The sequence below is a fragment of the Indicator indicator genome, chromosome 11 (assembly GCF_027791375.1).
Source record: "Indicator indicator isolate 239-I01 chromosome 11, UM_Iind_1.1, whole genome shotgun sequence".
Classification (NCBI taxonomy): Eukaryota; Metazoa; Chordata; class Aves; order Piciformes; family Indicatoridae; genus Indicator; species Indicator indicator.
The window spans coordinates 1067256-1083168 of NC_072020.1; the positions used below are offsets into that span (position 1 = coordinate 1067256).

Here is a 15913-nt window from a genome sequence, read left to right on the forward strand (position 1 = left end):
AGACCAGAGATCTGCTTCTTTAACCTAACCTAATGCTTCTGTTATCCATTGTGTCAATTCAGTACACCTCTTTGGCTGGCTGTACGTAGATTTCCACTCCTGAGCTGCATGCTTCAGGTTGTTTGTCAAAGGAAATGAAATTACTTACTTGGAAATTAAAAAAAAATTAATAACAACAGCAAAAAAAAGGAAAATAAAAAATTCACCCCCAGTGTCTTTTTGTGTGTGTGTTTATGTTGTGGTATCTTGACCTTTCAGGTCACCAAATCTTGTTATTTTAATTTCTGTCTGGAAGAATGTCTGAGCAAGGTAAATTGAACCAGGAGACAGCAGAGGAAGCTGTGAATGAGCAGGAGACTGCCCTCTCCGAAGTGGACCCTGACCACTGTATCCTTAACAAATCTGAAAGCTCAGAAGTAGAGGAGAAGGAGGAGAAGCTGAGCGATGCCAAGACGGAGCTGCAGGTAAGACAGGAATAGTGGACAAAGACATTCAATATCAGTCTGCCACCACTGCCTTTCCATTTCTGTCATCTCTTTCATTGCCTACTCTTCCTCTTATTTTTTTTCCCCTCATAATGTTGAGATTTTTTTGCTTGTTTGTTTTTGGGTGATTTTTTTTTTTACTTTTTTAGTTGCTTGGGTTTGGTTTGTTTTGTCTTTATTTTCATTTTGATCCTTTTATCACCCTATAAAATAAATGCTATTATTTGCTATACTCTTCAAGCTCTTTAGGCTGCTGTCCATGTTATTATATTTTTTTGAGAATTTAATTTCTAGACATGTTAAAAGTTTGCTGAAATATTTGACTGTTTTTTCCCTCTTTGGGGACGTAGAAAACTACCTTGATCTCATGAATTCACAGGTAATGCTAATGAATAACTACTTAATGTGTGGTTTGGTTTGTAGGTGTTACTGGCAACAAAAAGTTGTTATACAAAGCCTAAGAAGGTAATTTGCTGAGAAGACTTCATATAATGAGGAGGGGGTTTTAATCCTTTTTGCTCAATCAAATATAAAAACAAAGAAGGAGTCTGCAATTTGGGGGAGGAGGAGCATTTACTTAAGTATGCCTTTTCCTACACTTCCATTGTGTGCAAACTACAGAACACTGTGCACTGTGGATTTTTTTTTGTTCTTGTTTATACCTGTTCTTAAGATGAACAGAATGAACAGAAATGATTCTTGGTTTGCCATGCTTTCCAGACTGGGCTTGGGGAAGTTGTTTTTTGCAGTCAGCAGCTAATTAGAAGAGTATTGTTAAGGAGTGATCTAGTCTCTTTATTTGTGGTTAATGCTCTTGTCATGCTGAAGTGATAACTGCTGCTCTTTTTTGCTGTACCCAGAAGCGAGGTGGAAACTCAAACCAGAAAAAGAGATCCAAGGTAAGAGGCCAGGTCTGTTTGGAATTGCATGTCATGGTAGGATATCAAATGTCTGACTGCAAGTGAAATGATGGCCTTTCATCACCTGTGTGCTGCCTGAAGTGGGTTTTGTTTCTCTTCTCTTTGCTTGGATTTTCCCTCTCTCTTACCCATAATCTTGTTGCACAAAGGCAGAGGACTTCTCTGGATAATAAAATGTGTCAGGCTCCCCTTTATTTATCCATCCTATTTCTATGCTACTGAGCTCACTGTGTGCTTGTGTTAGACCTTGTGGTTCTGTGAGCCACTGGGCATGGAAAAAGCTGCTTCCTTTTGCTTTAGTAATTAACCTTTCTGTTGGCATAAAGCAGCAGAGACTGACTAGCTCCCTGAGTGTGGGGGGTAGGAGATTCCAGGAGCATCAAAAAAGCTCCAAACCTTCTTTCCATTTTCCAAGTGCAGATCCATAAAACTTACACATTTTATTGTCTGTGTTCCTTGGATACAGTACTACTGGAAGAGAGAGGGAGTGGGAAAAACCCCGCCCAAAACTAAAGGACATAAGGAACTTTTCTGGTAAATTACCTTCAGTACTGGGTTGTCTATTCTTTGCCATTATGATTTTTGGTGGAAATGAGTGAAACACAGCAGAGATGAATAAATGCTGGAGAAAAAAAAAGAAACCTACCACCTGCCTTGTGTGGCAAATGGCTTGTTGCTTAGAGCCCACACTCAAGGCAGCTAAAATTTTGCTGGCTGTGGTAGTAGTAATTTGGGGCATTTAGGAACAGCTGATGTGACTTGGGGTCAGCAGTAGTGTTCTCTGTTTTGTTTTCTCCATCTTTTTCAGTCAGGAGCTAAAGGAAAACTCGTCCGGAGTCTTGCAGTGTGTGAAGAGTCATCCCCTCGGCCGGGAGCAGAAAATCTTCATGACAATCAGGTACACTTGCAATCATTGCTGTTAGCTGCATGGATGACCTCCATGTTCAGTTGCATGGTTATGTTACTTAATTGGGCACATAACAATGTCTGTGTTGGGGGAAAAATTACATCCAACAGCGAACACATTGCTATGAAGTTATCTGGTGTAGCGTGAACTTGACTTTTGACATACTAGTTTTATACTATATCACAGGGTATTGTTTGCTTTTTTTTCCAGACCCCCTGAAAATTTCAGCAAATGGAAAAGAATTCAAAAGAATTCAGATTTTAAAATTAAAAAAAAAAAGAGAGAGAAACAGTAACAATCAGAAAGAGTATTAATATTTGTTTTCTCTAAGTCTATCTCTTTCGAGGCTGCACCAGACACAGTTATGAGTATGCTCTGGTTTCTGGTTCCTCTGAGACTCCAGTTCAATGTCCCCCTACACACAAAATTCACAAGTCCTTTGGTCTCTAAACTACCTTGGTACGGCCAAGGATGCCTCCTGCTCAGTGGCATTCATTTTCTGAATCCTTGGTGTAGATATTCAGGTATCACAAAACGTGTATTTGAGTTTATCTGTGCTGGTAATGTTGTGCTCCCAGCAGCTGGTAGAGTTCTGTACTGCACCCCTCACCTCAGACAGTAACACTGGTGGCAGTCTTTGTAGACTTCCCTTCCAAAAAATACCCCAAAAAGCAAAAATAAAGACCTCAAATGCTGCTCTTCTTTGCTTGCCTGGTAAGAGCATGGCTTAAAGTCCAAGCCCAGGAGATCACAAGCACTGCCTTTAATTGACAAGATGTTTGTGTTCAGATGAGATCAGCCATCGAGAGAGCTTGATGAATATGTGACTTCTTCTGAGCTTAGCACAAAGACAAATCACATTTAAGTGTACTTGCTAACATTTCCTCTGTTGACTTGAAATGAAACTATTACAGCTCTCCTCTTAGCTCCTAAGTATGGAGAGGTTTTTTTTTCTTATTTTGTTTTTGTTTGTTTTTGAAGGAGCAAAACCCAGGTTGTTTAGCAGGAGAGGGTTTACATTTCCTACTGCTCTGCAAAGAAGCTTCTGCAGTAGATGGGCAGGTTATGTCATCAGATGTTCTGTTGTAGGTAGATGCTTTCTGCTTCACTCGCAGTATTCCAGATGTGTGGCTTCTCTTCTGCTTTCATTTGTATTTTCTGTTGTTTAATGGAGGATGAAAAGCAGATTGATATGCAAAGACTGTATTAAGCATTGCATGGTAGTTTATAATGTACTGCACAGGACCTGTATTAAATGTCAGAGACTGGCAGGTTTTGAGGCAAAAATCCCTGTCTGGATCACACCATGACACCAGGCAGAGGAGGGGTCCCTCTTAGACCCAGCATCTGGTCTCACCTGATTCTGACCAGCTGCCCCAAATATTGTTTTTGACCATATCAAAACATTTATGGGAGGTAAAAGGCCTCCCTGGAGCCCAGCATTTATTTCCTAAAGATGCAGCTGCCTTGGTGTAATTGTTTAGATAGGAATTGCACTTCTGCTCTCCCTGACCTTTTACTAACAAACGTGGCTCAGCTTTGCCGTGAAAGCTGGACCTGCAGGCCCCTCCTTGGACTGGCTGAAGGATACAGCAAGTTTTGTACCCACCAAATTACTTTGCTTTCACTTTAGAGGAGAAAAAGAAAAAAACAACCCACCCTTATTTTCAGTTTGGAATTTTTCTTTTTTTTTTTTTTCTTTTTTTAAAATGATTATTTTATCATCATGGTTTACAAAGCACAGGGAATTAATTAGCAGAGAATGTATGGTACATTGCCAGAACTACTGAGTATGGATTGTATTGCAGACTTGATGTTTGTATTTATATTTGAATACTTGCCTTCATTTTCCTGTACAGGGAAAAAAAAACAAAACACAACAACTTGTTTACCTGTATTACTTGATCTTAAAATGCTTACCTGATGGTTCACTATGTCCTTACTTAAAAGGAGTGTTGCCTTTAATGTGATCCTGTTGACCAAGAAGTGTATTACTGCAATTTGAACATTTATTTTGTTGTTCAATATACTTAACCTTGTATCAATGTATTTATTAACACTGTATTTTATTATCGAAAAAACATCAATAAAAATCTAAGAAAATATCCAGCAGCTTGCTTTCACGACTCCTGCAGCCCTGTGTGTGTTTCTTCCAGTGCAAATATAGAGGTATTCTGTTCCATGTAAGACATCTATCTACTCTATATCCATATGTGTGCTTATGTGTAAAGTCTGTCATTTTTTTTTTCCTCTCATAAGTGCAGTTAAATGACCACTGTGAAGGTTAGGATTAACATCCTGGGAACAGCGTGGCCAGTTACATTTCTCTCCTGGTTTGAAAAGCCAACGGCACTGTCACTCTGCTCCGGGCAGTGCAGGGAATCAGAGTTACCCTGTGGGGTCTTTTGGCAGCCCTTGATCCAGAGTTTGTTGTCTCAATGAGAAATTGAACTGCCATACGTTTAGTCCTCTGAATGCAACCCAGGAGGTTAGCAAACATTTTTCTATGTGTCCTGACCTCAAATGACCAGGAGTTCCCACTCCTTCCCCCTTTATGCTTAGCTCTTGCCTGATAATGTCAGCCAAAACTAACAGAAATAGGGGTTAAGGACAGTAGGTCAGGTTAAGTTTTGGCTGTATGGCTTTGTTTCTCTTTTACAGTGCTTCTCATCTCAAGTCTTTTGTGCCACATTCAAGCTTCACTGAAAGCCAATAATGACTGAGCAGAGAAATTCCCAAGTTCTGTCCTACTGTGGCATGTTGATGCTGGTATCTTGTTCTGTTAGGATCTTGTCTTACATGTGTCATGGTGGCTAATTTGTAGTTCTTAAAAAAAAATGCAGAAACCTACAATTCTTACCAATTATTGAAAGCATCTTTTGAGTCCCTAATGGTCTTGTTGCTTAAAAAAAAAAAAAAAAAAAAAAAAAAAAAAAAAAAAACCAAACCAAAAACAAAACAAAACACCACCACTGTAAAGTTTTGTATTGATCTTTTTTTTTTTTGTATGCTAGTATTCTTTGAAAAGCTATGGAGGAAAGGAATTTACTAGCATTCAGGAAACTCTGTCATGTTTCTCCAGTACTGGTGAGTTTGGTTTTCGTTACCATGATGCCAAAAAGTTGTCAGGCTTGCAGGACTCCCTTCTGTTAAAGAAAACTGCATTAGCAGGGAGTTCTGTGATAGCTTAATTCAATGGACACTACTTAAGCATATAATATCACTTTGGCCTTTTTTTTTTTTTTTTTTTCTCCAAAGAATATGAACACAAAAGAACTCCTTCAGTTTTGACCAACCAGATTAGTATTTCTTGAAGTAGATAAATTATGCCTTGGTAACTTCAAAATAAAACCAATTTGTGTTCTGTTAAAACAAAGCCGAGATAAGGTGATGTTGTAGGTGGAAGATAACAAGTTCTTGAACAACTCAGAAGACACAAAGCAGCTCGAATTCTCAGTTGTAATTCAGTCTTTAAAGCCAAAGAATGTTTTTAAAATGGACTCACAGCCTCACAGATACTGAATTTTCAAGGCTAGAACTTGTGATGCCTTGAAGAAGTTCACTGCCCACAGCTTGCTTGACAGTTGTAGTGTATGTTTCACCCCTTTTGCTAGAGGCGTGTTTGCAGATGCCTTTAAACACCAAGTAGCTGCTAAGTTAGTAAGCCCTCTTGTACATAGCTGAGTTCATCACTTTCTGCTGTCAGAGCCTGGAAGCTTAGTTGGGCTGATGCTGCATTAAGTTCTGCAGAACAGTTCAGATGAGCCTTCAGGATTTGCTAGTGGGGGGGGAAAAGTCTGGTTTTGAGACGTGGGCCCATTCATCATCATTTAACATGTGTATTATTAATTAAATTGCAGAATTTTTTAAAGCCCATATAAAATATATTTCACTATTCTATGAAGTCTTAAGTGAGAAGTACTGAAGTATAGAATAATCTAGTTCCTTTAATATACATAGCCTAAGAGTTTAGAGTATTTGAATATTAGGGAGGAAATACACTTACCACTAGAATTTGGCCTCTAAGATGTCCTTATTCTCCTGGGGAAAAATAAAAATCATTTTTCAAATAGGAAAGAAATGTATCTGGCTTCAGTTTTTCTAGCTACACATATTTTAACACAGATCTCTGCAGGTTGGAAGCCATAGGAAGCTCCCTAAGCCTGGCCCTAAATTTATCTTTCTTTTTTTTTTTTTTTTTCTTTCCCCCCCAACAGGAATCAATCCAACTACAGCTTTCAGGTTTTCCTAGCTTGCAAGAAGAAGATAAATCTAGTAAAGATGACTCCGAGAAAGAAAAAGAGAAGGATAAAAATAAAGAAAAAGATAAAAACAGTGAAAAAAACAAGATCAGAATGTTATCGAAAGGTGACTTTAAGAATATTTAAATTGTTGTAGTTGCTATTAAAAAGGACTGTCTGTTTTTATAACCATGCATTTCTTTGTTTGGGTATAAACACACAATAGCAGTGTTTCCACACACTGGGAAAACTCAGAACCTGAAATGTGTATGCAGGGAGGTGGTTTTGCTTCAAAAGTGATTCAGCTTTCCAAAGAGAGGCCATTAATTTTCTTGAAAGCAAAACCATTCCTCTGAATCCTGAACTGTTTGGTATAAATACAGATGTATGTAAATATATGTGTGATTATATAATAAGTTTAAGCCTCTAATCATTCTTGTGTTCCACTAATGATAATATATTGGCATGTCACTTCTGCAGTGTAGGCAGCAGAGAGCAATCCTCTTCCTGGTTGCTTAAGTGCTGTAAGGCAACCCATTCATGACCTTTAACCTGGATTGCAATCTATCACCATCACCTCCTAAGACTTCAAAGATCTTGTACCTAAATTTGCTATTTAAAAAGCCACTGTTTTAACCTGGTATGGAGTTACAGTATAATCTCTCAAAAATAATGGTTGCTTACCTGGGAGTGGATCCGCAGCTGGTGTGAATTGTCAGTTGGCTTCAATGGAGCTCTCACAGTTCACGCCAGCTTGAGGATCTGAGTGGACTTTTGAGTCAGGAGATAGAGCAGTGATGAAAAAGGAGTTCTGCCTGCTGTCACGCATCCCCATTACCCACCCACTCCCAGGCATCACGGGATTTCATTCTGCTAATGGAAATAGAATTCCCATTGGCACGATGCCTCATTTGCCATGTGCGCAGCGTTATCAAGTGAGACAGACATTGATGAAGAAAACTTGGGAGGGTTGTGTTGGGGTTTGGGGCTTTTTTTTCATTAAAAAAATATTATTTAGTAGTTCTAAGCAGGAAGTTAGCAGGGTCTTGAGTGGCATTGAAAGTTTCCCCTGATTTTCAAATGGCCAGCAGCTTCTGTGGCTATCTGATTGTGGTGCTACCTTCTCAGCAGAGTGGTGCAGAGGGACTATGAGCATCCACCCAGTGCTACTGAGCATAGATCTTTCTTGGCTGAGCTCCAAATGAACATTTTCTTTCAGAGCATATGCTTTCAGATTGTTACTGGGAAATGGGTTTTGATTCATAACATAGCTTAATTGGAACGGTGGAAATGAAATAAGTGAATGGGGTGTGTGTGTGTGTTTTTCTTTTACAGATTGCAGTCAAGAGTATACAGACTCAACAGGCATAGATTTGCATGAGTTTCTCATTAACACACTAAAGAATAACCCCAGGTATGTATTTTCTGCATTACAGCTGGCACTCCTCAAATTATAGCTGGTGGCCTTTGAGTTCCTGTAACTGTACACTGTGCTTTTATTACTTCTGGAGATGAGTATAAGGGAAAATGTAAAGGAGGTAGGCTGTTAGCTGAGCAAAAAGTTATAAAAACTCATCAACCTCTACTCCTTTGTTCAGTCACCCATTGTTTAACTTCACTATCAGCCATTTCTGGTCATTTCCTTACCTTCTTGCATATAGCTTTATGTGATACCAGCAGTAATGTATTATAACCATTACAGGTGGGGATTCGTATAGGATTATAAAGTAGCTTTCTTTTAGCAGTGCTGTACACAATTAAAACCCTGTGCACACTGCCAAATTCTGCTCATGGTATTCCTGCAGTTGTCATTTGGAGCAACAAGTTCATCTCATCATTAAATTTGCCTCTGAATGTGTAAGGAATGAGCATTTTTATACACTGATGTTCAAGGTTTGTTTCAGTTGAATCCATTCAATAGGTACCGTATCATTCAGTAGCTATAGGTGAACTAGGAATAATTGGGCACCTAACAGCTTGCATGACCTCTGGTGTAAGTGACAGAAGGTCCTTGCATTGCTCTAGCAGCTCAAAATGAGAAAGTGCAAAAGAACTAAGGAGTGTTGGATTCTGTCAGGCTTAGCAAAAAATGAAGGTGTGGAAATACAGTGTCGAAATTTTGGAATGTTTTCAACAGGAGAGCTGGGGAGGGAAAAGAAACATCCAAGACCTTCCCAGTAGAAAAAGTATTTTGACTGAGCAGTGCTGTGGCATTGCCTCCTGGGAGCTGTAGTTCAAAGGTGGTGTTCTGCATTGTGCTCTCTAGATTAGATGTGCCCAGTCTTCTTGCCTGCAGATCAGTGCCTTGTGGAAGATATGTCTCAGACAAAATGCTGAATATTTCTGTGGGTAGCAGCTCTTGTGTGAAAGAGGTAGGCCAGCTGGAAATCTCATTTTCCATAAAAAAACAGGGGTGAAAAAAAGACCAAAGCTATCCATAGCAGTCAGAGTCTTCCTAGGCAATGCATTGATCACAGCCTGGTGTGGCTGGAAGCACTCTCAGACCATAGTTGAGCTGAAGAAAGAGCTAAATGTGCCCCTCGAGTCAGTAAAGATGCAGCAAAGCAGGCTGGGGTCTTCTTTAGATGTGCCAGGGCAAAGCACCCTTCGTTTTTAATCAAGCCAGCTGACAATGCTTGCAAAATTACCTTACAAACCTCCACAGATGCAGCTTTTAATCTCAAATGTCTTTTGGTAGTTGATGCTACAGATCTTTACGTTTCTTTTGACAGGGATAGAATGATACTCTTGAAAATGGAACAGGAAATTATTGATTTTATTAGTGACAACAAGTAAGTCGAATTCCACACTTGGTTATGAAGTCAGGCGCGTGTGAAGCGATGGGAACTGAGGGACCTGAGCCCTCTTATGGCATGCTGCAAAAATCAGCCTTTTATTTCCTGGCCATGGTACTGCTTAAAATTCAGTAGATATGAAAAAACAAACAAACAAACAAAACCCCAAACTCACCTTCTGCTTTTTATTGTTTCAGAATTGCATTTGATTCACCCATTTTTCAGTCCAAAACCACCGTTACAGATTTTAGTGCACGGGATGATCAAATGCACTCCCTCACAAGTTTCCCTGTGTGCTGTGCTATTCTAATGTGCTGGAAAATAAAACTTAGATTGAGTGGAGGGATTCTTGCTACCACATGTTCTTTATAAGAAAATGTTTCTGCATCTTTAAAAACAAACAAACAAACCAACCCCCAGAAAAACCAAACAGAGAATCAGAATAGCAGCAGAGGAAGAAATTGTGCTGACGGGAAATAAGCATTTTGTCAGTAAGAGAGGAAAATAGGAGCATTTGCCAAAGTGGATCTTTCCAGCATCACCCTGCATCTGACCTGCGGGAGAAAAGCAGAAAGCTGCTGCCAGTGTCTAGGCAAATCTGCAAGACTGATTATGCAGCTAGCATGACTGTGTGCACGGGGTCTGGGGACAAGTTCTTCCCAACGTACACCCTGAAGTGTGAGCTTCTTTTGTCCCTGTGTAACATGTGGAAATGTGCTGATTAGAAACTCTAAAAATAATTCCTTTATCTCTTCTACCTTCTTGTAGCAAACATTTATATATCAGTTCACAGGGGCAGTTTTCAGTTAGATTTCCATCCACTGGCTTACCAAATGCGTTGCTCTTTTCATTCAGTTACAGCTCAGAGGGAAGTGTAATCATCAGTGTGATTTATTTTCCCTTTTCCCCAGTAATCACTATAAAAAGTTCCCTCAGATGTCATCATATCAGAGGATGTTAGTGCACAGAGTGGCAGCTTACTTTGGCATGGATCACAATGTGGATCAGACTGGAAAATCTGTAATTATCAACAAGACCAGCAATACCAGAATGTAAGTAGCACCACTGTTGTGTTTTCCCTTGCTCCTTTTCACAAGAGCCTGGTTTGTACTGTGACTGTGTGGCATATTTTTTAATTGTTGGGGTTTTGGGTTTGTTTGGTTTGGTTTGGGTTTTTTTTTTTTTTTTTTTTTTTGGTAGTAAGAGTGAGTGCTGTTTATTGCTTTCTAGGGTGGGAGGGGAGGAAGACAGGGCTCTCATTGTGACGTTTATTTAAAGATATAAAGATCTGTAAGGAGAAATCAACCAAATCTGTCTCTTGCAAGAAACTTAAGACAGTATCTTGGAATGTTGCTTTCCCTGGCTTCCTAGTGCCACCACTGTGCCACAGAAATGAGCTGGCTGCTTTCCATGTCACCTGATAGCATACAGCTGTATTCCTAGATAACCCAAGTGGACTTGAAAGGTTGCCTCTTCCCTTGTTCTGGCTGTCCCTGCTTCAAGAGTTATTTTCTGCCTAACCTGATTTGGTTCCCCTCCACCACCTGGCACCATTCATTCCCTTTCCCTCCTCTTCTGCCCTCCTGGTTCCACTTTGTTTTCTCTTCAAATCTCATTGTTTGACCACAGAGTTTTTGTGGGATATGAATTCCTTCTGATGATTCAAATGCATTGCAGAGTTCCTGGCAGATTAAATTTTGCTTTATGTTGTCTTCTATGAACCTGTATGAAGCTAGCAAAAGCTCAGTATGAAGTTCCCTGGCTGGTGTAGCAAAGATTCAGTCCTGTGTCCTTACCTAACCAGCATCGCTTGTTCTGCTGAACGCCACGTGTATTAACCACCACAGACTCTAGCTTTCCTCTCCCTCTTTACCTATAAACTACAGCATGAAGAGGAAGTAATTACAACTGGGTAATGAGGTTTTGGTATCTGGTATGGGAACAGGAAAGCTCCATTTGAAAATTGTGTGCTTCCTGTATTCAGTTAGTAGGAGAAAGAAAACCATTTGTTTGATTTACATATCCAGTGGTTAGGTGGTTTGTTTAGATGCAGTTGCAGACAGTTGGTTTGGCTTTAGGTTCTCCTGGAGAAGGCTAGGGGGACAGCCTACTTTTGCAAGATCAGAACCTGAGCCAACCACATTGGTATTTATTTCACAGAGCCCTAAAAGTTTCCCAGGTGTGTGAAGGAAATTTAAGGTCATGGATGATTTACTTTTGTTCCTTTTCAGGCTACCCCTGGGATCCACTGGCACCTGCAAACCAACACCTTGACACTGATGTTTTTAAAGGCTTGAATAAAGTGTGCACTAACATTCTGATTGTCAGAAGTCAGGAGAATTACAGTAGCTCGATAAAACTAATGCTTGGGCTGCTAAGGCTTAGCCTCAGGGTCTGGTAATACCTTCCCCTGTGCAAGGGCTGTGTTTGGATCTGAATTAAAACAAAACAAAACAAACAAAGCAAGCTGGGTATGCAGCAAACCAGTAGTCATTTCTGAGCTGTAAATGAGGGGGAAAAAATTAAGTCTTCTCTTAAACAAAAAGACAGTCAATGATATTTGAATGCTTTATAGGCATTCCTCTCTCTTTACAGTTCTCCCTTTTCCCTTCACATCTGCGTCACCTCTGTAGTGCACCAACTGCTACAGATCTTTTCTCACAGCCTTGCCTTCTCCTGGTTGACTTGCTAATGTGATAATACCACATTAGTAACTGAGAATGCCTTGCTTGACTGGCTGGCTGTCAACACAGAGAGGTGCTGCTGGAAGCACTGTTGCAAATGCTTGTCCTGTGCCTCTGCTGAGGACACTGAAGTCTTCTTCCCCAGTCAGAGCTCTATCTGACTGCCCTGGTGAAGCTGTGGCTGCTGCTGTGGTGGGGTGAGCAAGGCTGTTTGACAGGTGTGAGCTGGTATCCTTGTGGGCAAGCAAGATGTTGCAGGAGTAAAACAGATCCAGTGACCCTTTCAGCTGTGGTCTTGTGAGGTGGAGGGGAGACACAGAGCCAGACAAATTGGTTCTGACACTATTCCTGCGTAGTTCTCCCAGAAATAAACACAGGGCTTTGCCCTGCTGTGTGACTGTGAGTGCAGCTGGTTTGCCAGCACCACACAAACTGCAGATGGTTTCACTTCTGCAATGGTTTGGTGCCTGGTAACCGGATTATGTGACGCTCATATTGCATTGTGGTGCTCTGGTGTTTTGTTTGTGTTATTTTGATACTGCTGTAAAAGAAAGCTTTGTAGAAGTAGCTCTTTTCATAACCAGAGGAGATGACATGTTGTTTGGGGTTTGGGTTTGGTTTTAAAACATCCCTGGCTGTGGCAGAAAATAGATTGTTATTATCCAGCTTGAATAAGGGCTGATGAGATTTTGTTATCTGCAGCAAATATGGTGTAAGTTCCACATCTGCAAGCGTCCACTTCATGTGTTCTGCATTTCAGTACCCTGAGGAGGTGATTTGGGATGGTTCAGAATCAACACCAAACACTGGGGATGTGTTGACTCTATTAATTACTGCTTGAACAGTGGCCAGAATACCAGAGAATCTGGAAAGCAGCTGAGATGCTCTTTCACGTGGTTATGTTGTGCTGTAAGCCTAAGCCTTGATAGTTTTATATGACTTTATGGAGGGGCCCCGTAGAGACTCTGAAGATTGGCATTTTGACAACATTACCTCTTTATGGCTTACAATTTCCAGAGTGCTGTATCCACATACTGTGGAGAGAATATTCTGGCAGGCTCAAGAATTTGTAAAGCCTGCACTGGCTGTGACTGGCGTGTGTGTGCTTGTTTGGGAAGCGCATATGATGCTGCAGAGTCCCTCTCTGGGCTCAGATGAGCACCTTGGGGCTTATTCCTCTAGCCAAGGGAAGGGTTGGTGTCACACTCTGCTCACACTCACAGGCAGAGAGTTGCTCCCTGGCTCCAGGCTGTGAGCTGCGTTTATGCTGTCTGTCAGAGAGCTCCCATTCTCGCTGCCCACAGGTGCTTAGAGGTACAAGTGTCAGAAGAGTTGATGGCTCTGAGATGGATGGGGTATAGAAATACCTGAGGGCTGGGGGTCAGGAAGGAAGGGACAGGCTCTGCTCACTTATACCCTGTGACAGGACAAGGGGCAATGGATGGAAACTACAGCACAGGAGGTTTTACCTCAACAGTGCTCTGTAATGGTCCCGGAGCCCTGGAGCAGGCTGCCTAGAGAGGTTGTGGAGTCTCTTTCTCTGGATGTGTTCCTATGTGACCTGTGCTGGATTCTATGGTCCTCCTCTGGCAGGGGGGGTGGACTGGAAGATCTCCAGAGGTCCCTTCCAACCCCTAACATCCTGTGATCCTGTGGGAAGGATCTGGTAACAGTGCTACTGTAGAGTCACCACAGTATGGAGCAGGGGCTGCCAAACAGGAGACAAGGCTGGGAATGGAGTGGCTGGGGGCATTTAATTTCTTTTACCAGGTGACCATCTTAGGACATACATCTGCTGCTGTGTCCCTGTGCCTATGAAGAGCCTGCTTTTAAGGGGTTTGGAATTTGAGAAAGTGCTATTGAAGAGGCTGCAGGTGGAAGGAGGGTTGCAGCTTGTCTGGTCATCCATCCTGCTTTACAGAGAGTGGAAAATGATAGTAAAAATGTACTGCGACTTCAATCTCCTTGGGAATGCAATCCTGCAGCTGTTGCAAACTCCCTGTGAAGTCTTTTTGAAATAGAGTGAGACTCTCATGACAGTTTTGCAATCTGAAGAGTATTTGTGATGAGGAGCTTAAGTGAAGGTGTCCCTTTTGGTAATCATTTCATTGGAATGTGAAAAAAAAGTCATAATTATTTTGGAGCTTTTTTTATTGAAATGAAATCTTAAATCAGAGACAGGACCTCAACTACTCAAATGTTTATTAACCTTATAAAGTCTCTGCACTCTGCCTCTCATTCCAGAATAGTGGATTTTGAAAACAAATTATCTTTCCATATTATATTTTTTTCTAGTTAAGACTAAGTTGAAAAAGGATTATAACTTCAAAAAACAAATACCATTTTCTGTGGTCTTCTATCTTTAAAAATTCTGCTTAATTAACTTGCCCAGCTTTGGGAATTTTATATTCAGCAATAGACATGGGAAAGGTTGATTAGAAAATGAGGGAGGGTTTTTGCTGTTGTTTTGACTATAAAGAAATCAAAGGGCACAAATACTACTTAAAAATGGGAAGTCTGCTTTATTTTCAGGATAAAACTGCTCTTGTGCCATCACTGTAATGTATGTTTGTCTGTCATCTGTGTCTGCCTCTCATCTCTAAAGAAATACAGAAATGTACAGGGCTCTAAGGCAGTGCAATATGACACAAACAGAAGTCTGGAATTGAGGCAATATGTTGGACAGGGCACCCCACATTAGAGCCAAAAAAGAACTCTATGTGCCACCTTCTGTTCTGTGTATTCCTCATAATTCCTATCAAACCACTGGAAGCACTTCAGAGCTTTTTGCAGGGCTGGTCGTATTATTACACATAGCAGTTCAATCAGATTCATTCATTGGGTTATATGTGAATAAGTGGAGAAGTATAGGTGAGGTGTGTTTGATGTGCTGGGAAATGAGAAGGGTTTTCATTTAGTTGAGATCATCACCCCTGTGCCAAGAATGTCTGTACCACAGCCCACGCCTGAACTCCTGTTCCTCTTTATATAAGCATGAATGGCAAGGCTCATCAGGATTGAGCAGAGGGTTGTGTTTAGACATTTTCCCCCATGCTGAGGGTGTAACATACCTATTATGAACTTTATACCAATACTCATAGCTTCAGTTATGACTAATATTTTTTTTATCCAAGAGCATGGTGAGTTATGATCCCTGTAATATTCGGTCTTCTTCCTACTCTGTTAGTATGGAAAGGTTAATACAGCATTGACCCAGTCAGAAGGTTTCTTGGTGCCTTTAAGATGCACCAAATGCTCTGGGCAGTACTAAGATGTTTGTTACAGGTGTTCCTTAGAATCTGGAGCTGAACTGTATCAGTGGAAGTATGAGGAAAGGCTGAGGGAGTTGGGGGTGTTCAGCCTAGAGAAGAGGAGACTTAAAGGGGACCTCATCACGCTCTACAACTACTTAAAACGAATTTGTAGTCAGGTGGGGGTCAGGCTCTGCTACCAGGCAACTTACGACAGGACAAGAGGGCTTGATGATCTCAGAGGTCTTTTCCAGCCTCAATAATTCTGTGATTCTGTGAGACCTAATGTAGAGTATGTACTCTGAATCACCTATCACACCTTCATAGTTTATGTCAACCAATCTGTGCCATTCTGTCTCCTCTTTTAGAGCTGGTTTGAATTGCAGGAAAGAAGGGAAGTTCTCTTTAGGTTTATGTTGTACATACCCCGAGGGACCTTGCTGTAGGTGACATCCATGGCAGCAGAGGTATGCTTCACTAATTTCACCATGTGAAGATAAAAATCTCAGCTTTTGTGAAGGGTCCTGCAGACATGTCAGCAAACTGTCACTCACTCAGCACTGACAATTGCAGTAAGGAATAGATGCCAAATATTAGTTTCTAGAGCATGCTGAAAAAATTGCCTTTCCC

The 15913-nt window shown here is 40.9% G+C and overlaps 1 protein-coding gene across 1 annotated transcript in view; it reads left to right on the top strand.

Annotated features, from left to right (window-relative positions):
• The first annotated feature begins 296 nt into the window (after positions 1-296).
• Positions 297-15913, top strand: part of ARPP21 (cAMP regulated phosphoprotein 21) — a 106974-nt gene continuing 91357 nt past the window's right edge. Inside the window, exons 1-8 of the mRNA XM_054385102.1 lie at positions 297-464; positions 909-950; positions 1346-1384; positions 2214-2303; positions 6530-6680; positions 7889-7967; positions 9286-9345; positions 10260-10400. Of these exons, the coding sequence (XP_054241077.1) occupies positions 297-464; positions 909-950; positions 1346-1384; positions 2214-2303; positions 6530-6680; positions 7889-7967; positions 9286-9345; positions 10260-10400 (770 nt within the window). The remainder of the gene's footprint in view (positions 465-908; positions 951-1345; positions 1385-2213; positions 2304-6529; positions 6681-7888; positions 7968-9285; positions 9346-10259; positions 10401-15913) is intronic.